Source organism: Anomaloglossus baeobatrachus, unplaced genomic scaffold, assembly GCF_048569485.1.
Source record: "Anomaloglossus baeobatrachus isolate aAnoBae1 unplaced genomic scaffold, aAnoBae1.hap1 Scaffold_4045, whole genome shotgun sequence".
Taxonomy (NCBI): domain Eukaryota; kingdom Metazoa; phylum Chordata; class Amphibia; order Anura; family Aromobatidae; genus Anomaloglossus; species Anomaloglossus baeobatrachus.
The window spans coordinates 21,760-47,391 of record NW_027443382.1 but is presented as its reverse complement, the minus strand read 5'-3'; the positions used below and the strand labels follow the sequence as shown (position 1 = coordinate 47,391).

The following is a 25,632-nucleotide window of genomic DNA, read 5'->3' as shown; positions in this document are numbered from 1 at the left end:
GCTCCCTGCACCTCGTAACCAAGGTAAACATCGGGTAACCTAGATCGAGGTTACCCGATGTTTACCTTGGTTACGTGTGCAGGGAGCAGGCAGCCGGCTCCTAGCAGCTGCAGACGCTCGTAACCAAGGTAAACATCGGGTATCCAAGCAAGTTACCCGATGTTTACCTTGGTTACGAGCCTCCACAGCTGTCAGATGCCGGCTCCTAGTCTTTCACGTTCAGTTCCCCTCACTCCCGATCACATGACTCCAATGCCCGCCCATAAACTTAAAGTGACAGGATCCTGCAAAATAACACATGCAGGATCCGCTTTTGCAGCAAAAAAACGTTCATGACGCATGTTAATAAAACGTAGTGTGAAAGCCCGCCGTAATTCCCACTGTACCTGGTCAGATCTGATTGCAGTTTCTCAGTTCCCGTGCGTCCTTCATCCTTCATACGGTTCTCTTTTGTTATTATTACATTATTAGGCCCGTTTCACACGTCAGTGAAAAACACGTTTTTCACTGGCGTGTAAAACACGCACATGTCCCTGCGTGTGCCGAAAATCACGGCACACGTGGGTTGTCTAAGTGCAATCCGGGCTCCGTTCTCCGTGGCCCGTGATTGCACTTAGAGATTCACTCACCTGCGCCCGCTCCCCGCTGTCCATGGTGCTGATCGCTCCCGCGACGCAGCATCCGGCCAGCGGTGACCCCCTGCAGGAGCTACTTCCGGGTCGGCTGTATCACGCATCATGAATATGCGCGACAGTAATTAGCCGGCTTAGAAGCAGCAAGCTGCACGGGCTGCAGAGGACATCGCCTGGACGCCGGGTGAGTAAAAATGTTTATTATTTTAAATGCACGTTTTTTTCTGGCACGTGTTTCACGGACCACACCACTGCGTGGTCCGTGGGACATCAGTGATGCCAGAAAAAAATGGACATGTCTCCGTGCAGCAATCGCGCACACGCGGGTACGCCCGCACGGAGACACGTGCAGTGAAAAATCAGTGACGTGTGAGCAGACCCATTCATTATAATGGGTCTGCGTATGTCAGTGATTCTGGTACGTTTAAAAAAAAAAGCACAAACGTCCCAGAATCACTGACGTGTGAAGGGGGCCTTAGGGTGTATTAGATCATGGACGTTGGTGTATAAACCAGAGCGCATGGTTCCTGATTCCGAGTGAATGGCGGTGACTTCACCAGCTTCCAGATGTTGCCAAGAGGGCGCTTAAGCAGAAGTCAGTCTCCCCCTATGCTTATTTGCTTTTTTTTGTACCTTGGTACCCGCGAATTTTCCTCAGGGGGTGATCAGCCCTAATTATGTGTGGAGCGGGGCGTCCTGGCCTTCTCGTGGGTCGGTATAGATGACAGTACAGGGGTGTGGGCCGCGAATTCCACACTGGATTCATACAAGTTGATGCATCATGTTAGCCGCATGTGACTCCGCGACTTGCCCACCTCAGGCTAATTCTCACATATCTTCCTTGTGTAGCAGTCCGAAAGTTTCACAAAGGGAAACTATCTACTGAAAATGTAATAAGTGAGGTGCTGAGCAGTTACTTGAAAAGGGGATTTCCACTACTTTTTACACCATGGTGGTCTTCATTAAAAAACAACCAATCTCCCTCTCCATCCTCTGGTTTCCATGTTCCCGGGAAGGTCTCTTATGTTCCTCTTTTGGCGAGTGACATGAGGTGACTGCTGCAGCCACTGATCAGAATGCACTGGTCTCAAAGATGCGTCTCAAATTTAGCACAATCAGTGTCTACTGATTGGCTGCAGTGGTCACCTGACATCTGGAAGAGAAGGCAAAACGACCAGTGGAGGACACGGGCAGCAATACAGAGAAACTGTGGGGGTCTGGTAAATTATGTATGCATTTTTTTTTTTTTTTTTTCCTTCTTCAAGACCATTATGGGCAACTTACATATTAGTGGACAACCCCTTTAAATCCTCGCTGCTCCAAACCTGTGCTGTAGTGGTCCCTAAGGGGCTTTTAGTTTCCCTGAATGACTTCGTGCCACGCCAGCCTATAAATCCTACTACCATCCACGGATGGGGGGAGGGGTGGAGGGAGAAATCGGGGGTGGGAGGGGAGAGGTGGAGGGAGGAATGGGGGGTGGGAGGGGAGGGGTGGAGGGAGGAATGGGGGGTGGGAGGGGAGGGGTGGAGGGAGGAATGGGGGGGTGGGAGGGGGAGGGGTGGAGGGAGGAATGGGGGGTGGGAGGTCTGGAGGGAGGAATGGGTGGTGGGGGGAAGGTCTGGAGAGAGGAATGGGTGGGGGAGGGGGGAGGGGGTGGAGGGGAGGAATAGGTGGGGAGGGATATATAAATCTTTTTTCAGAGATGTCTTTGTTTTTTTTGTCTTTTTTTATTACTTTATGGTCTTGACAAGGCGGCATGCCTCATAGGGTAATGATGCAGAGCAACCTAATGACACGCCCACGAGGATCATGCAAGGCACGCCTGTGAGGATCCTGCGAGCCACACCCACTTGTACAAACCATAAAAAAAAAATCTGCATGGAATAAAAAGTCGTGCACCACTGCCTGTGGAACTGTATGGCGGATTAAAGGAAAATGGTAACATTTAGGGTAGTAGTGGTAACATTTTTTTTTTTTTTTTGAGAAATACTGGCCACTTTTGGCTTGTTGTTAAGGCGTTAAAGATAGCAGGAGTTTTTCTAATCCTTAAAAACTTTTCTAGGAGAAAATAAAGATCCAAGTCACAGCAATTACATACGATTCAGGGCGCAGTAGAAACTAGGTCTGAAGTTCTTGTTGCTGGGCCAGGCTGCAGTTGGCATCCTCGGCGGTCTGACCGGCTAATAGTCGGTAATATTTAGTCCATCTGGACGGGCGCTGCTTCGGCCGTGCGCTCCGTTGTGACCGGCTTCTATATTTGTCTCTCCCATGTGTGCCGATGTCACAGGCGCGCTATTATTAACCGTTTGTAAGGAGACCTTTATCACCCACGGGGTCACAAGATAGTAGTGTCACTGCTGTCTGGAGACCTGTTACCGGTGCGAGCTTCCTTCTGTGAGTCACGCACCGCACGTGACCGCTTTTATATATATTTTGTTATTTTTCTGTCGCATCTTCCTCCTTTTGATGACTCACTTCACCGCTGTGAGAAACGCCAGGGATTGAGGGGTTAATGAGGCAGGGTGAGGTGTGCCGCCTCCTTAAAGTATCATGAAACCAGAGCAATTGGACCTGTGCAGTAAATGTGTGCAGCCCTGAGTCACCCGGCTGAGTCAGCTCGGCAGTCTGTCAGGTGGCCGGTGGCCGCTCACATGTCTGGTGGTTATGGAGAGGGCTTTCCTTTCATCTGCAGAGGAGACCTGTCCTGTAAGTTTTATTTGGCATTATATTAATACAACCGGATTAACGTGACGTAATAACGTTCCTGAGTCATCATATTAATGGGGCTTCATGCGCTCGGGATCCTGTGTCTGACCTCTTTATCTATAAAGCTTCACTCCAAATCTGCCAACATGGGGTTCACATAGGCCTCTAATGGATGTTCCTATAATTAGTGGGACCTGGACCACCATGATCATTAACACAACAATCTGCTGAGTGAGTGGGAGCATGAATGTGGATGTGTGACTACCTGTATTTGGCCATCTGTCAGTCCCGTAGACCTGACAAATGGTCACACATGGACACCATTGCTCCATTTGCACAGGAGATTTGGGGACCTCCAAAAATGTGATCACTGTGCGGTGTTTGCGCATGCGCAAGATTATGGCCGACCATAATAATAATATAATTATAGCGCTATTAATGCCACAGCGCTTTACATACATTTGCAACACTGTCCCCATTGGGGCTCACAATCTAGAGTCCCTATCTGTATGTCTTTGGAGTGTGGGAGGAAATCTGAGTATCTGGAGGAAACCCACACAAACACGGGGAGAACATACAAACTCCTCACAATGTTGTCCTCGGAGGGATTTGAACAGAGGACCCCAGTGCTGCAAGACTGCAGTGCTAACCACTGAGCCACCGTGCCGCAAACACCACACCAACTTGCGCAAGGGCGAACTGCGCCTGCGTGAGCCAGGGAAATGACTGTACAGACGCGAGATTTGGCCGAGCAGCGTGCATGATGACTGCGGTATCATCACGTCCATCATGAAAGGAGGATGGTGAAGAAGGCCACAAGGGGGGACAGGAGACGAAAATAAGCATGCCCATCTGAGCCCCACAGGTCATTAGTATACCTAACTGTCAGGTTTTATAAAGTTATATTCGGGGTCTCTACAAGGAGTCAGGGCACAAGATGCACCTTCATAGAATGCAGCCCAGGAGCTGCAGAAGGGGAGACTTTTGGTTTCATAATGAAAAAACTGGTGACAGGTTCCCTTTAAGGCTGCAGCCGATCAGCCGTCAGGAGACAAGCAGGGGACACAGGGCTGAGAGCCAAGGAATGGCGCCAATCTTTATGGTGGTCTTTCAGATTTGCACCATGCATGTGTTTATATTTGACACCCAGCCAAAAACATAACGTAAAGAAAATAGCATGAAAATGATAGCAGAGGGACATACCATATTTTTCGGATTATAAGACTCCCTTTTTCCCCCCCAAAACGTGGCTATGCGTGTTAAAATCCGAATATGGCTTACCATATGGTGGTGGAGAGGGGTCTTAGGAGGCAGGGTCAGCGATGCTGCGGGCTCGGAGGAGGGGGTTTCACTTCAGTGGAGCGGATCAGGAGGGTCATAAGACGGAGTGTCACGGCGGCCGGTGCCAGTGATCTGTTTGCGGGCTCCATTGAATCGCCCATGATTAATGTGATGTACTAAAAAAAAAAAAAAAAAAAATGGCCACAGAGGCGGCGCGTGCACAGATTACTGCAATGTACTTCAAGAAAATGGCTTCTGTGTCCTATCTGCGCACGCGCTGCCTCCGCGGCCATTTTCTTAAAGTCCATCTCGTCAACTGCAGGCAGTTCAGTGGAGCCTGCAGTCAGATCACTGGCACCGGCTGTCGCGACACCTCATCCTATCACTCTGCTGAGCCGCGTCGCCCCCATCCTGTGACCCTGCTGAGCCGCTCCACTACAGTGACACCCCTGCAGCCCGCCAGCAGATCAATGGCGCCTGCCGCCGAAACACCCCCAACCCCCATAGTATCGCTGACCCTTGGTCCACAGATCCTCCTGAGCCGCAACACTCCTCCTCTGAGCCCGCAGCATTGCCGACCCTGCCTCCTGTAACCCTCCTGAGCCGCTGCACCACTGCCGCTCCTCCCGCTTGGTGAGCTATTAGAAGATGCACTATGATTATAACACGGACCCTCATTTTAACATTACATTTTTTTCCTATTTTCTGTCTCTAAATTAGTGGTGCGTCTTATAATCCAGTGCGTCTTATAAAACGAAAAATACGGTAATCCCCAAACCCTACTGTGTATTTCAGCCATCAGGAATCTTCTGGTGAGGCGAGCCCCGTCCATGATGGAGGTGCAGTTGTCTCTGATAAGACATTTGTTATTGCTGGGCCCCTGAAACCATCGCCTGTATATAGTGGAGCTATTACCTTGATATTCTACTGCCCATGTCCACTACATGTGGCCAGCACAGCCTCAAGATTGCACAGTACTGATTATTCGGGCATGTGGATGTTATCGTGGCTCCGGCGTATGTGGCCGACATGATTAGCAATTACAGCTGCAGGAGAAGTGATGTGGTGGCTTATCATCGTGCAGGGAAGCCATTGCCATGTTTCACGTCGCTCACATTGTTCGGCGCCATGTTGTTCCGTATGTGTTCTTTTCATGATCTAACCTCCAACTTTTTTTCTTTTTCTTTCTAGGTCACATACTCCACTATGTGCTGACTGTCTGTATTTACAGAAGATATATAAGAAAGACAAACTTTATTTTGGAAAGGTTTTTTGATTCCAGTGGAATCTGTGCTTAGCTCCCTTTAACCCCTTTTTTTGCTTTTGCAAGCTCCTATTTTAAAGTGGGACAACATGCCTGTACAAGCTCCACAATGGACCGACTTCCTGTCCTGCCCCATTTGCACGCAGACCTTCGACGAAACCATCCGGAAACCCATCAGCCTGGGCTGTGGGCACACAGTTTGCAAGATGTGCCTGAACAAGCTTCACCGCAAGGCTTGTCCGTTCGACCAGACCACCATAAACACAGACATTGAGTTGCTGCCCGTCAACTCGGCCTTGCTGCAGCTGGTAGGAGCTCAGGTGAGTGATGGGCTTGTGGCTTCTTGGTCCAACCATAGAGTTGTCCTCCTTCTGTGGCACCGTTTGCTGTGTGAGGGCCATTCTTGGTCAGTTTCTGGTGGAATGCAATCAGAAGGAGCAAGGGGATTCATGTGGACAACTCCTGCCTTTCCAGGCCGTGATTGACAGCGGTGTATAAATGCCTACATCTGTCACTCATCGTGCTGGGGGATGACTGTGGATTCAGGGTAGTGGCGGGGGACATGGAGGATGTCGTCATGCATATTACATGCTTTGCTAATCCTGACGAAACATGCATAAGGGGGACATTTATCATTGGACATTTTTAAAGGCCGTTTTCCTTGTGGCTTCGTTGCCATTATTTGCACCAAATTTATCGATGTTTAGAAAGGTTTCTCCACTTTTTACTCTGAATTGCAACATTTATATATTTTTTTTTTCTTTTAAAAGTCACGTTATAAATGTCTTTTTTAGACCTTATCACCTAACGGACTCCTAGAAATGCTAATAATAATCAGGACCTTGGTCTGGCACACAGGTCCATATACCATGGCTGCTGGACGAGAGCCCTGTATACTGCCTCCTACCTGCCGGCGTTCTCAGCTCTTCATTTGATTAGCTGGCCTGGTGCGAGGTTGCGCACAGTGTTGCTCCAGGCTGGCTAATCAAGAGAAGCCAGATGTGATTAACAGGGCTCCCATCCATTGGCTCATTTCTACTAAGTCCCATCAGTCAATTGGCTCATTCATCTCTACTAAGCACGACTGCTTTAATGTTCACCAATCAGAAGTGGGAAGTTTAATGTAAATAGCAATAAGTCGCATATTTTTGTGCAAATTAAGATGTGCCAAAATTTGCAATTTTTTTTTTACACCATAAAACTGGCTTAGGCCCTGTGCGCACGCTGCATTTTTTGCTGCGGTTTTACTGCATGAATTGCTGCAGAAAATGTTCATAACCTCTCTGTGGTCATTCCCCAGCTAAACCTATGGTAAAAAATAAAATGGTGCGCTCACACTGCGATTTTTTTTTTTTTTTTTTTTTTTTTTTTTTTTTATACCCCCCCCCTATAGGTTTGCAGCAAAAAGAATGAGCATGTCACTTTTTTCTGAATGTACCTGCGTTTTTTGCCATAGATAATAGTAAAAAACTGCAGGGACAAAACCGCGGCAAAAATGTGGGTGCGGTTTTATCGTGTTTTTCTTTGTCGCTCCATTGGGAGACCCAGACAATTGGGTGTATAGCTTCTGCCTCCGGAGGCCACACAAAGTATTACACTTAAAAGTGTAAAGCCCCTCCCCATCTGCCTATACACCCCCCCCCCGTGTATCACGGGCTCCTCAGTTTTTATGCTTTGTGCGAAGGAGGCACACATGCACGCATAGCTCCACAATTTAGTCAGCAGCAGCTGCTGACTATTTCGGATGGAAGAAAAGTGGGCCCATATAGGGCCACCAGCATGCTCCCTTCTCACCCCACTCTGGTCGGCGGTGCGGTTAAGGTTGAGGTACCCATTGCGGGTACATAGGCAGGAGCCAACATGCTGTTTTCCTTCCCCATCCCTGCAGGGCTCTGGGTGAAGTGGGATCCTAATCGGTCTCCAGACACTGGGACCGTGCTCCCTCCGCAGCCCCTGGGGAATCTGCTGGACAGGAGCTGGGTATCGTCAGGGACAAGGCCCTGCTACTGTGAGGTACTCTGTGTCCCCTTGGGGACAGCGCATGGAGCGCTTGTGTCATACACGCTGCAGCACTGCTGGGTGTGTTAGTGCGCCGGGACTACCGCGCTGACCGCGCTTGTTTGCCGGCCGCGCTTATAACTTTAGTCCCCGGCTTTTGCGGCCTAGTACTGCATATTCCCGCCCCCGGGCCTGTCAGTCAGGGGAAGGGAGGGACGCTGCACTGGACGTCAGCGCTGAGGGCTGGAGCATACTTTGTATCCTCCTCCCCCCTCACTGAGCACAGTGGGACACCAGATTCCCGCACTTTCTTGGGCACGCCCACGGCCCCCTCCTCCTCACAGAACGCTGGCAGCCATTCCTGTCAGCACTTCTGAAGCTAGAGAGGAGAGACAAACGGCTCTGGGAGATCCAGGCAGGGAATCTGGTGGTCACACAACCGCTTTGGGCGGTCGGTAAGCCGCACCTGTTTCTAGGTGCTGGCCCCCCTGGGTGCCGAAGTGTATATATATAGGTTTATATGCTATACATTTACTCTGTACGGTCGCACTGGTTTTTGGCTATATACCCTCCCAGATTGTACTCAGAGGAGACAACAGCATGTCGTCTGCAAATAGCAAGGGTGCCAAAGCACAGGCTTACTTTGCAACCTGTACCTCATGTGCGGCTATGCTACCTGCAGGTTCCACCTACCCTCATTGTGTGCAATGCTCGGCACCTATGGTTCTTACTCAGCCGGAGCCTCAGCCACTAGTGGGACCCTCGGCCCAGGTAGAAACACCGGCTGCCACTGTCCAGGTGACAGGGACGGAGTTTGCAGTATTCGCTGACAAACTTTCTGAGACTATGGATAAATGGTCTGCTAAGATACTAGAAGCTTTGCAGTCCAGACCTGTAACACAGGCCCCGGGCACTGTTGAATCATTGACCCCAGGCCCCCCTCGGTTGGAGCAGCAAAGTGCTCCTGGGGTGACTCATAGGTCTCAAGGTGAGGTCTCTGACACGGACCGCAGTCCCAGACCACCTAAGCGGGGTCGCTGGGAGCTTCCCTCGACTTCATCACACTGCTCAGGGTCTCAGCAGGAGGACTCTCTAGAGGATGAAGCGGAGGGGGCAGATCAGGGCTCTGATCCTGAAGCCGCTCTCAACCTAGATACACCAGAAGGGGACGCCATAGTGAACGACCTTATAGCGTCCATCAATCAGGTGTTGGATCTTTCTCCCCCAGCTCCTCCAATTGAGGAGTCAGCTTCTCAGCAGGAGAAATTCCGTTTTAGGTTTCCCAAGCGTACAATGAGTATGTTCCTGGATCACTCTGACTTCAGAGAGGCAGTCCAGAAACACCGAGCTTGTCCAGATAAGCGCTTTTCTAAGCGCCTTAAGGACACACGTTATCCCTTCCCCCCTGACGTTGTCAAGGGTTGGGCTCAGTGTCCCAAGGTGGATCCTCCAGTCTCCAGACTGGCGGCTAGATCCATAGTTGCAGTGGAAGATGGGGCTTCACTCAAAGATGCCACTGACAGACAGATGGAGCTCTGGTTGAAATCCATCTATGAGGCTATCGGCGCGTCCTTTGCTCCGGCATTCGCAGCCGTATGGGCGCTCCAAGCTATCTTAGCTTGTCACTCGCAGATTAATGCAGTCACACGTGCCTCTGCTCCGCAGGTGGTGTCATTAACATCTCAGGCGTCGACGTTTGCGTCCTACGCCATTAATGCTGTCCTGGACTCTGCGAGCCGTACGGCGGTGGCATCCGCCAATTCGGTGGTAGTCCGCAGGGCCATGTGGCTACGTGAATGGAAGGCAGACTCTGCTTCCAAAAAGTTCTTAACCGGGTTGCCATTTTCTGGCGACCGCCTGTTTAGTGAGCGATTGGATGAAATCATTAAACAATCCAAGGGAAAGGACTCATCCTTACCCCAGTCCAAACCAAAAAGACCTCAACAACGGAAGGTACAATCGAGGTTTCGGTCCTTTCGGCCCGCGGGCAGGTCTCAATTCTCCTCGTCCAACAGGCCACAGAAGGGTCAGACGAACTCCGATTCATGGCGGTCTAAGTCACGTCCTAAAAAGACCGCCGGAGGAACCGCTCCCAAAGCGGCCTCATGACTTTCGGCCTCTTCACGCCGCATCCTCGGTCGGTGGCAGGCTCTCCCGCTTTTGCGACGCCTGGTTGCCACAGGTACAAGACCGTTGGGTGAGAGACATTCTGTCTCACGGTTACAGGATAGAGTTCAGCTCTCGTCCTCCGACTCGATTCTTCAGAACATCTCCGCCCCCAGAGCGAGCCGATGCTCTTCTTCAGGCGGTGTGCACTCTGAAGGCAGAAGGAGTGGTTCAGCAACAGGGTCACGGTTTTTACTCCAACTTGTTTGTGGTGCCAAAAAAGGACGGATCTTTCCGTCCTGTTCTGGACCTAAAACTGCTCAACAAACACGTGAAAACCAGGCGGTTCCGGATGGAATCGCTCCGCTCCGTCATCGCCTCAATGTCCCAAGGAGATTTCCTAGCATCAATCGACATCAAAGATGCTTATCTCCACGTACCGATTGCACCAGAGCATCAGCGCTTCCTGCGTTTCGCCATAGGGGACGAACACCTTCAGTTCGTGGCACTGCCTTTCGGCCTGGCGACAGCACCACGGGTCTTCACCAAGGTCATGGCAGCAGTGGTAGCAGTCCTACACTCTCAGGGACACTCGGTGATCCCTTACTTAGACGATCTGCTTGTCAAGGCACCCTCCCGAGTGGCATGCCAACACAGCCTGGACATTGCTCTTGAGACTCTTCAGAGATTCGGGTGGATTATCAATTTCACAAAGTCAAATCTGACACCGGCCCAATCACTGACATATCTTGGCATGGAGTTTCATACTCTTCCAGCGATAGTGAAGCTTCCGCTGGGCAAACAGCGTTCACTACAGACAGGGGTGCAATCTCTCCTTCAAGGCCAGTCACACCCCTTGAGGCGCCTCATGCACTTCCTAGGGAAGATGGTGGCAGCAATGGAGGCAGTTCCTTTTGCGCAGTTTCATCTGCCTCCACTTCAATGGGACATTCTCCGCAAGTGGGACAGGAAGTCGACGTCCCTCGACAGGAACGTCTCCCTTTCTCAGGCAGCCAAAGCCTCTCTTCGGTGGTGGCTTCTTCCCACTTCATTGTCGAAGGGGAAATCCTTCCTACCACCATCCTGGGCGGTGGTCACGACGGACGCGAGCCTGTCAGGGTGGGGAGCGGTCTTTCTCCACCACAGGGCCCAGGGTACCTGGACTCAGCCAGAGTCCTCCCTTCAGATCAATGTTCTGGAGATAAGGGCAGTGTATCTTGCCCTAAAAGCGTTCCAGCCGTGGCTGGAAAGCAAACAGATCCGAATTCAGTCGGACAACTCCACAGCGGTGGCATACATCAACCACCAAGGCGGCACACGCAGTCGGCAAGCCTTCCAGGAAGTCCGGCGGATTCTGCTGTGGGCGGAAGCCACAGCATCCGCCATATCCGCAGTTCACATCCCGGGCGTAGAAAACTGGGAAGCAGACTTTCTCAGTCGCCAGGGCATGGACGCAGGGGAATGGTCCCTTCACCCGGACGTATTTCAAGAGATCTGTTGCCGCTGGGGGATGCCGGACGTCGACCTAATGGCGTCCCGGCACAACAACAAGGTCCCGGCATTCATGGCACGGTCTCAAGATCACAGAGCTCTGGCGGCAGACGCATTAGTTCAGGATTGGTCGCAGTTTCAACTGCCTTATGTGTTTCCCCCTCTGGCACTGTTGCCCAGAGTGTTACGCAAGATCAGGTCAGACTGCCGCCGCGCCATCCTCGTCGCTCCAGACTGGCCGAGGAGGTCGTGGTACCCGGATCTGTGGCATCTCACGGTGGGTCAACCGTGGGCACTACCAGACCGACCAGACTTGCTGTCTCAAGGGCCGTTTTTCCATCTGAATTCTGCGGCCCTCAACCTGACTGTGTGGCCATTGAGTCCTGGATCCTAGCATCTTCAGGGTTATCTCAAGAGGTCATTGCCACTATGAGACAGGCCAGGAAACCAACGTCCGCCAAGATCTACCACAGGACGTGGAGAATATTCTTATCCTGGTGCGCTGATCAGGGTTTTACTCCCTGGCCATTTGCCTTGCCCACTTTTCTTTCCTTCCTTCAATCTGGATTGGAAAAGGGTTTGTCGCTCGGTTCTCTTAAGGGACAAGTCTCAGTGCTCTCTGTGTTTTTCCAGAAGCGCCTAGCCAGACTTCCAAAGGTGTGCACGTTCCTGCAGGGGGTTTGTCACATAGTTCCTCCTTACAAGCGTCCGTTAGAACCCTGGGATCTGAACAGGGTGCTGATGGCTCTTCAGAAACCACCTTTTGAGCCAATGAAGGATATTTCTCTTTCACGCCTTTCGCAGAAAGTGGTCTTCCTAGTAGCAGTCACATCACTTCGGAGAGTGTCTGAACTAGCAGCGCTGTCATGCAAGTCTCCTTTCCTGGTGTTTCACCAGGACAAGGTGGTTCTGCGTCCGGTTCCGGAATTTCTCCCTAAGGTGGTATCCCCCTTTCATCTCAATCAGGATATCTCCTTACCTTCTCTTTGTCCACATCCAGTTCACCAATGTGAAAAGGATTTGCACTTGTTGGATCTGGTGAGAGCACTCAGACTCTACATTTCTCGTACGGCGCCCCTGCGCCGCTCGGATGCACTCTTTGTCCTTGTCGCTGGCCAGCGTAAAGGGTCACAGGCTTCCAAATCAACCCTGGCTCGGTGGATCAAGGAACCAATTCTCGAAGCCTACCGTTCCTCTGGGCTTCCGGTTCCCTCAGGGCTGAAGGCCCATTCTTCCAGAGCCGTGGGTGCGTCCTGGGCTTTGCGGCACCAGGCTACGGCTCAGCAGGTGTGTCAGGCGGCTACCTGGTCGAGCCTGCACACTTTCACGAAACACTATCAGGTGCATACCTATGCTTCGGCAGATGCCAGCCTAGGTAGGCGAGTCCTTCAGGCGGCGGTTGCCCACCTGTAGGAAGGGGCCGTTTTACGGCTCTATTACGAGGTATTATTCAGGGCTGTGGAGTCGGTAAGCCAAACCTTCGACTCCGACTCCGACTCCTCAAATTCTCTTGCACCGACTCCGACTCCGGCTCCGACTCCGACTCCGGCTCCGACTCCGACTCCTACATATATTGCTTATAGTTAGGTGAAAAATTTATTGTAGTACATGAATATGTGTATGTGAACATTAGACATTTAATAATTTTTATGATACAATAATCAAGATATTTGGATAGAACATAAAATATATTTATTGGATACAACTTTAGAACACAAAAAACTGTAATAAATTGTAAATATGTAATACACTATGTAATATACAGTAGATTACATATATATCTTGTGTGTGTATATACACTGTGTATATATATATAATATTACATATTTACAATTTATTAGTTTTTTGTGTTCTAAAGTTGTATCCAATAAATATTTTATGTTCTATCCAAATATCTTGATTATTGTATCATAAAAACAATTAAATGTCTGATGTTCACATTATACTACAATAAATTTTTCACTTAAATATAAGCATTATACTAAATGTTATTATTTAGTAAAATATTCAGCACATTCTGCATTGCACTCCTGTCCCCAATTTATTATATATTTTAGGAGTCGGAGTCGGTGCATTTTATACCGACTCCAACTCCGACTCCGACTCCACCAAAATGAGCTCCGACTCCGACTCCACGACTCCGACTCCGACTCCACAGCCCTGGTATTATTTTACCCACCCAGGGACTGCTTTTGGACGTCCCAATTGTCTGGGTCTCCCAATGGAGCGACAAAGAAGAAGGGAATTTTGTTTACTTACCGTAAATTCCTTTTCTTCTAGCTCCTATTGGGAGACCCAGCACCCGCCCCTGTTCCCTTCGGGCTGTTGTTCTTTGTGTACACATGTTGTTCATGTTGAATGGTTTTCAGTTTTCCGAACTTCCTTCGGATTGAATTACTTTAGACCAAATTATAAGTTTCCTCCTTCCTGCTTTTGCACCAAAACTGAGGAGCCCGTGATACACGGGGGGGTGTATAGGCAGGAGGGGAGGGGCTTTACACTTTTAGTGTAATACTTTGTGTGGCCTCCGGAGGCAGTAGCTATACACCCAATTGTCTGGGTCTCCCAATAGGAGCTAGAAGAAAAGGAATTTACGGTAAGTAAACAAAATTCCCTTCTTTGCCGCAGGTGCAGTATTCTGCCAGAGGGTGTGGATTTTTCTTAAGAAAAGTCAATTTTCTAGTGTGCACATAGCCTTACAGGACTTCTAAAATTCTACCCCCGCCCTCCTATAGCTCAAGAGACTGGCGAAGATGAGGGCTTGTGTCATGAAGATGGTCCCTTTTCAGATGAAAGTTGGTGATCACTTTCTAATAAGGGGGGATCTGAAATTGCAACAAAGAAAAGTTGTGGAATTAAGTAAATCACCGGATGAATTGGCGTGTTACTGATCTGCAAATTATGTAAAAGTAGAAATAAAATTGTCATGCAATTTCTCTATTTGTTCCATATTGAGTATGAACCCTGTGTGCAGAAATCCCGGCACTTACTGCTTTGACTGCTATCAATGAGGTCATTAATGGTTGTCTGAGGAAGGTTCTGCCACTATAGATGCACTTGGGCATGAAAATCATCAAGATCCACTGCTGGCGGCTACATTTGTAATTGCCGACCAATGACTTGCCAGATGTGCTGGATGGGAGACAAGTCTGGAGACGCTGCAGGCCTCAGTAGCACGTTTAGTCCACACAAGCTGCTCACAGTAGCGCGTACAATATACGAAGTAGCGTTATGTTCAAAAATGGCTCCTGGTATCCTATGGAGAAATGGCCACACCACTTATTCCATGACCAAATGAATGGGACGTTGATGCGTTAATGCACCTGGAATGAAGAGAAAAGGGGTCCGGCTACTGCACTTTATGCCGCCATAATCCCAGGAGTATGGCGTTGTGATGTTTCCGCTATTTCATGGTGTTGTCCATGTGGTCTTCAGGTGGAGGCTGGAGTAGAGGTCTGTCCTCTTCAGTGATGAGTCCTGCTCTTGTTTTGGACGCAATTATAGCCGGAGATTAGTCTGGAGACCACTTTGGCAACATCATGAAGAGGCCTTCATGAGGGAGCGTCACACTAGGCCTACTTTAGGGACTATGGTGTTGGGAGGGTATAAAGTTTAGTGGCTGGACCCCTCTAGTCTTCATTACTTGTATACTTCTAAAAGCTTGGCGTTGTGTTGATTTGATCATGGATCTAGTGGTACTGCAATTTCTACACAGTGTCCCAGGAGCCATTTTTCAACATAACACCATCCTGTATGTTCTTCGTGCTGCTGTGAACAGTCTGCATGACATGAATGTGCTACCAAGGCCTCCAGCATCTCCAGACTTGGAACCAGTGGTACGGCCATTTCTCCATAGGTTCCCAGGACCCATTGTTTATCGTATATTCGGGCTACTGTGAGCAGCCAGTGTGGCCTAAACGTGCTACCGTGGCCTCCATTGTCCCCAGACTTAGAACCAGTGGTACGGCCATGTCTCCATAGGTTCCCTGGAGCCATTGTTAAAAGTATATTTACGCTACTGTGAGAGTCTCCAGAATTGTCTCCCATCGACCACATCTGGAACATCATTGATCGGCAATTACAAAGGCAGCTGCCAGCAGCGGATCTTGATGATTTCCCAAAATGCATTCAGCGCGGCAGAACCTTCCTCAGATGACCGGTAATAACCTCACTGACAGCAGCCGAGGATATAAGTGCGGGAATTTCTGCTCATACTCTACACTGAATAAATCGAGATGTTTTGAATATTTTATTTCCATTTTTTGAATAATTTACACGTGGTTACCTTAACGTTTCCTTCTTGGTGTTGCAATTTTAATGTTTAGAAGTGTTAATCATCATTAAAGAAAAGTGGGCAACCCCTTTAGTAATTAGAAAACTGATACAATATACTAGAACTCTGCACATTTTAGAATATACTTGGAATATGCCTTTAAGTAATTTGTAATCTATTCTGGTTTATCAGAGGTAAATGTTACCCGCAGCCCTGAAGTGCCCTCTGTGAGGCTTGGCATTGTCATCGCTCTCAGACGCGGTGCCAAGTGTCACATATCATTTTGGTTGCTCTCCTTCCCTCCTCCCCGGAGTTTACCTCTGTTTGTTGATTCAGCGTCACGCTTTGCCGGAGTGCTAAACTGTAGGAGTCGGGACGATCCCCAATGTTGTTTCTGATGTAATCGTCCTTGAAGCTGCTTAATGAAATTTCATTTTGTCCCCTGCCGTCTGCGGCCTGGCAGCGCCCGCACCACGGATAGGAGGGTGTGCGAGGACGGTGCATCCTGGAGCGTGCCGCTGCGCAGAATTATACAACATTGCAGCCGTGCTGTGTCCTACATAGGGCTAGTCCTGGACATAGGCAGTGGCCAGTGTGCAGGGTGGAGGGGACGGCTAGGTCAGTTACACCCAAACTCCATTTTGCATTTTAGCAGCCACCATGTAATAAAGCAGATTTATGCTTGCACCCACTTCCCCGTCTCTTCTGTGACTGCCAGGCAACCACCTTGTTGTATTGTTCCTGTGATGTCCTGAGGAAGGAGACTGATGTCTCTGAAACGCGTGGACCTGTATGTACAATAAAGGAATCACATTAATATACTATTGAGTATCAGCGCGGTATATACTCAATTTCCATTTACGTTTATACTAGGCAACCACCTATCAGACAGTATATGCCCACCTCTAAATTTAAAAGGAACCAATCATCATTATTTTTGTATATAGCCTAAAGCCAGTGCTATACTGGCACTATCAGGCTGATTCTATATACCTGTAGTGGGCAGCTCGGATGTTTAGGTTTTGAAATCCAAGAAAGTAAAGTTTATAAAATCAGCAGCTTCTTGAGTGACAGCAGCTGAGGCTCAGATAATATTTGGGGGGTATTCATAGTTATCCCCTCCCCTTGTTAGAATTAGCATAAGTATTATACAATCCATTTAATTTTTGACTTGCAGGACCTGTGTGAGGTCATACCCATGTGACCAGAAGGGGCGGGGCCTCAGCCAACAAAGCTGATACCAGGGAGCAATATTTTTCTGTTGGCTGAGGCCCTGCCCCTTCTGGTCACATGGGTATGACCTCACACAGGTCCTGGAAGTCAAAAGTTAAATCGATTGTATAATAGTTATGCTAATTCGAACGGAGAGAGGGGATAACTATGAATAACCCCCAGATATTATCTGATCCTCAGCAGCTGTCACTCAAGTTATTTCCAGTGCTGAGTGTTCTGACCACTAGTCGCACTTCTGTATTGATGGCGAAAGGGTCCATGATTGGACGTTCCTTGCTGCATGTGGAGTTTGTAATGGGCCAATCGGACGTGCAAGGGGCGGGGAAAGGGCAGTAGCTTGAGCCAATAATGAGGGGGTGGGGTGTCTCAGACTACCACTATTTTTTGTAAATCAGGTTTAGTCACAGATCGCAGCTCTGTGATAGGCTACACATAGGTTTCCCACCACCTGAAGGGATGACAATATAGTCCGCGCTCCCCTCCAGCCCCAGCTCTGCTTTTCTTTGTAGGTTGCATTTGCATTTCTGGCTTGGTCCTATTCCTTTGAATGTTGTGCACTGCAATACCAAGACCAGCCTGTATACAAAGGTGGCAGCGTTCCTAGGGGAAACAAAAGTCTGGGTCCTATTTGTAATTCTGGCAATCCCATGTATATTTCCCTGTATTCAATGGTCCCAATGCCCCGGACCGTGCTTTACACCTGTGCTTGCTTTGCAGGTACCTGAGCAGCAGCCAGTCACTCTGTTTAGTGGAGCTGAAGATACCAAGCACTATGAGGAGGCCCGAAAGTGTGTGGAAGAGCTGGCTCTGTACCTGAAGCCCCTGAGCACTGCCAGAGGTAAGAGAAGCTGCCAAAGTAATGGAGTGTCGTCCCCAGCCGGGGGCATGGAGGTAGACCGCCTCATGTCCTATGGGTGGTCAATGTTTGATCACTGTCGTCTAACCACTGGGACCCCCACTGATCACGAGAACGGGGGCTCTAAAGTTTTGTATGAATGAAACAGTAGTGCACATATGACTACCGCTCAATTTATGGTCTATAAGGGCAGTAATATGTCTGTGTGACCTCCACTCCAGTCACTCCTATAGGTCTGTGGCACTGCTCAAGCTTGACCACTGCGTTTATTCACAGTACAAGGATGCTGCGGTCAACACTCCTATAGAAGTGAGTGGAGCGGGGGGAGGTCCCACATTCTCATTATTGCTCACATGGCTCTATAGAGGTAGCCCTATTGAGTTGAGTGGAGCGGGGAGGTCACACAAGTTCATTGCCGCTCACATGGCACCCTAGATGGGAGTGGAGCGGGGGGAGGATGTTCACACATTCTCATTGATACTCGCATGGCCCTGTAGAGGGTGGAGCAGGGAGTCACATATGTTCATTGCTCTCACATGGCCCTATGGATAAGATTGGGGTGGAGGGGCTCATTGCGGTTCACATGGCCCTATAGAAGTGAATGCAGTGGGGTGTCACACATGGCCCTATATAAGTTAAGTGCAGTGGGGGATGCACACATGCTCATTACCACTCGCATTGCCCATTAGATGAGAGTGGGGTGGAGGGATAGGGTCACGCTTGCTCATTGCCGCCCACATGGCCCTATAGAGGTAAGTGGTGCGGTGGGGTCACATTTACTTGTTGCCGCTCACATGGCCCTATAGCTGTTAGTGGAGCAGGGTCAAACGTCCTCACTACCACTCCATTGACACAATGGACTTAGGGACTTATTGGCGGTAATAAAGTTATAGGTACACACAGATGAAGGGTACAGATGCTATTTTCACTTCTTGGAAAGTTTTAATGTCAGAATAAGATTGCAGTGTAGAAAATCTGGTGTCGGGCGCATCGCTCTGCTGGGGACGCCTCATGATATAATTTTTTTCCATTTCTTGTATTATAAATGGCGGGTTATACTGCTGTGACAATGCTGAGACTGTTGTGTCCGTGCGCCAATAATGCATTATGCAGAGCATGTGGATGCGGCAGTTCCCGACTCCTTTACTACATGATGGCGGGTGGGAGAATGATGTTTACATGATTGCAAAGAGGAAGAAATCAAGAAATCTTCACACTTCCTTATAATCTGCAATTCTGTGGGGACGTGAGAATTGCGTAACAATCGTACGGAAATAGACGGAGTCATGTCTGCAATGCCTTTCACAACTGAACGGGTCTCTTTCCTATCTCTGACAGTGATTGTGCTTCAGTCTCCTGCACTGGAGCAATTCTGCGTCTTTCTGCCTTTTCTCTGCACAGTGATGCGCGGATCTGTAGTCGGCCATATTTACTTACACATGGCGCTGACTGCGTTTCCCTATGTAGCGGTGCCGTTTGGACTAACGTGCAGGGAAAAGCTGAATCTATGTCCTCTGCATGTGTGCACCACCATACCTGGGATCTGCCCCGTTATAAAGTGATGATATATCTATCTATCTATCTATCTATCTATCTATCTCTATCTATCTCCATCTCTCAATGTCAGATGGAAACCCCCTTTAATACACTTAGACACCTGATGTTTGGGACCTCTTTTTTTTGCAGTAATTTCTAGACTTGTGAATATAAGTATTGCGGATCATATCCAATGCTTCTATAAGCCGAGCCGTGTATGCATGGACCACCTGGTGCACAGCTGATCGGGGGGCCGCCGCCAAACCAGCGCTCCTTATTTCCAACACGAGATGCCACCTTTCCACTGAAAATGAGGCTCTGAATTGCCCCCCCTGAAATCGGGGTCAGGGACTGCTTTAAAAAAATGATAGCTATCCTCTGCAGTCCCATGGAAAATATATGAAACTGCGTCACTTTTCGGAGGGGGCATTTCACATTCTGTTTTCTGGATCCGTTAGGTTCCCAATATTCATACCCTCCCTCTCATCAGTTACCATTTTTGAGGTTGGGAATGTGGCCACTCCGTAAAATGTAGTATGAACACATTAAAAGCATTTAACCCTAGAACACGCAACCATAGAAATCAACCATAGAAAACAAGTAACCTAGCAGGCCTGCAAGGCCCCAGGTATGCGTTCTAGAGTTAAATATATGGCCATTTTTATTAGAGCTTATTATGCATTCTCTAACTCAGTGGTTCCCAACTTTTTGGGTCTTGGGACAACCCTCTAGTGGAAAACAAATTACCTCCCCATCAAAATTAATATTTTATTAAAATCCCCCCACTAATGACCAAAAAACATAATGTCGCAAAATATATATTAATGCATACATTATCAATACACCTTTTTTGCTACCAGAAATAAAAAATCCCTCAGTAGAGGGTCCCATGCGGCCCAGTATTTTGCCCAGTCTCCTTCTGAATGATCATGGGGCGCTGCGTTATTTGCTTGTACCCACAATTTAAATACCTGGAGAAAGTGGAATAAAGCGTCAGCGCTGTGCACTACTCCCTCCATGATTTCTAATCAGAGTGTCACGGCATCTCCAAAGATTAGTTAATTTAAAGGGAACCAACTAGCAGGATTTTCATATATAAAGTAAAGCCAGTGCTATACTGGCGCTAGGATGCTGAATGTAATCATACCTTTTATTCAGAAATTGGATGATTTATTTCAGAAATATGTGCAAATAAAGTTCCAGCAATGTACTGATATTTGATTGACAGGTGCAACAGGAAGGTAATATGTGGGTCGGGTCTTGCTATCAATTCCTGCCCCTGTCTGCTTGCCTGCCCTTCCTCTCCCTGTTGCTGTCAGATGGTAATTCTGGCGTAGACAGGGGCTGGAATAGATGGCAAGACCTGACCAACATATTCTCTTCCTGTTGCACCTGTCAATCAAATAACAGTGCATTGCTGGAACTTTACTTCCATATATTTCTGAAATAAAACATCCAGTCTCAGAACAAAAGCTATGCTTACATTCAGCATCCTAGCCCCAGTATAGTACAGGCTTTACTTTATATATGAAAATCCTGCTGGTTGGTTCCCTTTTAAATCAGCATCTATACTGAACTTGGACATTGTTTCTTTTGCGTAACATTTGCATATATATCCAATATTCTGTATGCTCTTGGTGATTCTAGGGAACTGCTGGTTTTTCGGGATAAAGCTGCTATAAGCCATACACTAAGCAGGGACGTATACATGTTTGCCTTGCGTGTACAGAGGTTTTTTGTTTTTTTTGTTTTAAAGCTGGGGGTCCCATCTCTTTGGTGTCCATATGTCCCAAGTTAACCCCCTTTTTTAAAGGAATGTGGAATCATTAATTGTTATAATTTTCCCTCTAAGGTGTCGGTCTAAACAGCACCACACAAAGTGTGCTAAGCCGCCCCATGCAGCGAAAACTGGTGACTCTCGTTCATTGCCAACTGGTTGAAGAAGAGGGACGGATCCGAGCAATGAGAGCGGCGCGATCGCTGGGGGAGAGAACAGTGACGGAGCTGATACTACAACACCAGAACCCACAACAGCTGTCCTCCAATCTGTGGGCGGCTGTTCGTGCCCGCGGCTGCCAGTTCCTGGGACCAGGTAAGATTTAATGTGACGTTCGCGTTTAGCCATATACAATGCGTACATCCCGATCCACACTGCTATAGCATGAACTGATCGTACATCATCTTCTCTTTTTCAGCCATGCAGGAAGAAGCTTTGAAGCTTGTCCTCCTGGCTCTGGAAGACGGATCTGCGCTCTCACGGAAGGTCCTCGTTTTGTTTGTGGTGCAAAGACTGGAACCGCGCTTTCCTCAAGCCTCGAAAACTAGCATTGGGCATGTTGTCCAGCTGTTGTATAGAGCCTCTTGCTTTAAGGTAAAAAGTGATTTTCATACCTATTTGGCAGATTATTTGGGGATGCAAAGTCCGTAATTTTGACCTCTGCAGAAAAGCGTCAAAAGTGGTTTGCTAGGGAGGTAAAAAGCAGAAACCACAATGATCAGATGATTGTAGATCTGCCATTGTTTAATTTAAAGGGAATCTGTCACCGAGTTTTTTTTCTCCCCATTCTGAGAGCAGGGTAATGCAGAGACCCTGATTCCAGAGATGTCACTTACTGAGATTTTTGCTGTCATCTTGATAAACGCAATGTCCTCTCTGCTGCAGACTTAGTAGATATTGCATTGCTGAGCTGTGTATAACAGATCCCACACCACTGATTTAACAGCTTTCTGTATACTGACCGAGAAAGCTGCTAATCAGTGATGGGGTTATAAAGCAGGAGGACTAGGAGACATAAGACACCTAGTTCTATAGTGATCTGCTGATGAATAAAGTCTTGTAGAGAAGCGGAGTAAGGCTGCTTTCACACCTCCGGTTTTAGCAGAGCCGGCCAATCCGGCTCTAAAACCTATGCAATGGATGCAGCGACAAAGCCACATCCTTTGCATAAGTTTTTTACATGCGGCCTGTCCGGTTTTTGCCGCTTGCGGCAGGCTACTGAGCATGCGCAGTGGAAAAAACCGCATGCGGCAGCCGGATGCGGTTTTTGCTGCAGGACGCTGCATGCGGCGTCCATAGGCATGCATTGCAAATTGCACCGCATCAGCCGGATGCGGCGCAATGCGTTTTTTTTTTTTTTGTGCGGCCAAAAACAAAAAAAAAAGTGCCAGGCAACGTTCCATCCGGCCGCCACATCGGCTAAATCTGCCTGCGGCAAAAACCTGACGGAACGCAAGCCCATGTGGCACAATCCGGCACTAATGTAAGTCTATGCAAAAAAAAACGCAATCAGCGGCAAAAAAAACCCGGTTGCGTTTTTTCTGCAAAGCGCCGGATTGTGCCGCACAGGAAAAACCGGATGTGTGAAAGCAGCCTAATGGGCAGGCATTTATTTGACTATATAGTAGCCATATTTCATATTGATACAGAGCTCATGAATATCCTGGACTACAAAGTAGTCCTGTGATGATAATCTACTGCTGATTTAATAAATGATTTTATCAACATTACACTAAACAGCCCAATAAGTGACACATCGCTGGAATCGGGGTCTCTGCCCCTACGTTATGCTGCTCTCAGATTAGGTGGCAAAAACCTTGTGACAGATTGCCTTTAAGGGATACTTTTTTTTAATGGTGATGTCCTCTCAAAGCTACCTCTATCCAGATGAGTTGATGAAGATGAGCCAGAGAGGCTGAGATGGGATGATAGATGTGTGCTTTCTTCTAAATGACACGAAGCAGTACAAGGCATCTAATAAGGAAGCCGAATGCTTAAAGTTGCTATTTAAAATTTAAAGGGGTAGTCTACTCCCCTCACTTCTGTACCGGGAGGTGAGTGGGATCGGTGACATCATGTCTGATTTATCTGCCGGCCCCGAGCAGCAGGTATGGTGCGCCTGTCTATGATAATGAATCGGACACTTGGGTGATTCGTGTCGCTCACACGCTCAGCCGATATCTATAGACGCCGTTGGTCTCGCTCACCCCTGTACTACAGGAGTTGATTACCCCTTTTAAATGCAAGGCCTTGATAATTGTCGCGTATCCAAATCGTCTTTCTTCTTCGTTCACTTGTAGTAAAGGTCTCCTCATTATTTTCAGGTCACAAAGCGTGATGAAGACTCCTCCTTGATGCAGCTGAAGGAGGAGTTCCGCACTTATGAAGCGTTGCGCAGAGAGCATGATTCTCAAATTGTGCAGATAGCGATGGAGGCCGGCCTGCGCATCGCCCCCGATCAGTGGTCCTCTCTTCTGTACGGGGATCAGTCTCATAAATCCCACATGCAGTCCATTATTGACAAGGTAACCGCTTCATTTCTGCTCTTTTCTTTAAAAATAAAATCCCAATTTTTATTTTGTACTTCCACATTTTACCCCGGACCTTCTGGTTTGGGGTCAGTAACGTGTCGTTTCCAAACTTAAGCGGGCTTTACACACTGCGATATCGGTCCCGATATCGCTAGTGTGGGTACTCGCCCCCATCTGTTGTGCGACACGGGCAAATCGCTGCCCGTGGCGCACAACATCGCCCGGACCCGTCACACATACTTACCTGCCCGGCGACGTCACTGTGACCGGCGAACCGCCTCCTTTCTAAGGGGGCGGTCCGTTTGGCGTCACTGAGCGGCCGCCCAATAGAAGCGGAGGGGCGGAGATGAGCGGGACCTAACATCCCGCCCACCTCCTTCCTTCCGCATAGTGGCCGGGAGGCAGGTAAGGAGAGCTTCCTCGTTCCTGCGGTGTCACACGGAGCAATGTGTGCTGCCGCAGGAACGAGGAACAACCTCGTTACTGCTGCAGTAACGATTTTTGAGAATGGACCCCCATGTCACCGATGAGCGATTTTGCACACTTTTGCAATGATGCAAAATCGCTCATCGGTGTCACACGCAACGGCATCGCTAATGCGGCCGGATGTGCGTCACCAATTCCGTGACCCCAACGAGTTTGCATTAGCGATGTCGTAGCGTGTAAAGCCCCCTTTAGTCTAAAAATCTAAAATTCAAACGGTAGTTGCCAGTTAATTTATTACAAGAAAGTTTTTGTTAAGTTGCAGACCCCGGCCTCGTTTGCTCAGAGCGTCCAGGAACTGACCATTGCTCTGCAGAGGACTGGAGACCCTGCCAATCTTAACAGATTACGACCTCACCTAGAGCTGCTGGCCAACATAGATCCGAGTCCTGGTAAGTTACCGGCGTCTTATGTGTTTAGTAACAATGGGAAAGATTACTAAAAACAGTCAAGTGCCTATAGTGATGGCTACTTCTATACCTTGCGCAGACACCACCATTTCAGTGGTGGTGCATGTGCCGTAACATCCTGATGACCTGGGAAAAGATGAAATATCCATCTGTGTAGACGCAGCCCCCAGAATAATGGTGCCTGCTGTCTACTGCAAAACATTTTTTTTATAGTGTTTTGGATTATAAAGCTCATTTCCCACCGTCAGTGATGGCACAACAAGCTGTGGCTCGAGGCTGGGAGGAGAGTATGTTGTGGTGGTGTGATACGGGCTCTAGTGATCTCAAGTCATCTCTAGTCAGTGGACAACATGGGCTACAGGCAGTGGCGTAACTAAAGTTTTTAATGGGCCCTAGTGCAAAATTTGGACCCCCCCACGTCCCGGCCACCCCCTGGGGTACATGATAATTAAGCTGACACTTGACTCTTTACCTCGGTACCCAGCTTTCCCATACTCTGATATCCCAATTTAATATCTGCTGTTATAATGCCCCTTAGTCCTTCATATATTATAAAGCACCCCCCATAGTTATCCATATATTATAATACACCCCCTGCCATATTCCTTAATATCCTATAATGCATCTTAGTTTTCCAGATATTGTAATACAACCCCCCCATAGTCCTCCATATCTTATAATACATTCCCCATAGACCTCCATGTATAGTAATGCACCCCATAGTCCTCTATATATTATAATACACTCTCCATAGTCCTGCAAATAGTTTAATTCACCCCCATAGTTCTCCATATAGTATTATGTAGCCCCCATATAGTATTATGTAGCCCCATATATCATTATGCAGCCACAATATTCCTCCATATAGTAGCATACAACCCCCATATCGTTAAATCAAATACATACTCACTGCTCCTAGTTCCCCCGCTGCTCCGGTGTCCTCAGCTTGTTCTGTTCTGCCGCTCTGCACATCTCAGCACAGCGTGCAGTACTGATGTCATTGCGCTCCGCTGTGCTGACACATCATAGTGCTGCAGACACAGCGGGAGAATGAT

The 25,632-nt window shown here is 48.4% G+C and overlaps 1 protein-coding gene across 1 annotated transcript in view; it reads left to right on the top strand.

Annotated features, from left to right (window-relative positions):
* Positions 1-5,815: 5,815 nt before the first annotated feature.
* LOC142277057 (roquin-1) overlaps positions 5,816-25,632 on the top strand; it is a gene marked incomplete at its 3' end in the record, with an annotated part of 32,729 nt that continues 12,912 nt past the window's right edge. The window contains exons 1-6 of the mRNA XM_075332614.1: positions 5,816-6,203; positions 17,702-17,822; positions 21,229-21,468; positions 21,572-21,747; positions 23,478-23,678; positions 24,427-24,559. Coding sequence (XP_075188729.1) covers positions 5,973-6,203; positions 17,702-17,822; positions 21,229-21,468; positions 21,572-21,747; positions 23,478-23,678; positions 24,427-24,559 — 1,102 coding nt within the window. The remainder of the gene's footprint in view (positions 6,204-17,701; positions 17,823-21,228; positions 21,469-21,571; positions 21,748-23,477; positions 23,679-24,426; positions 24,560-25,632) is intronic.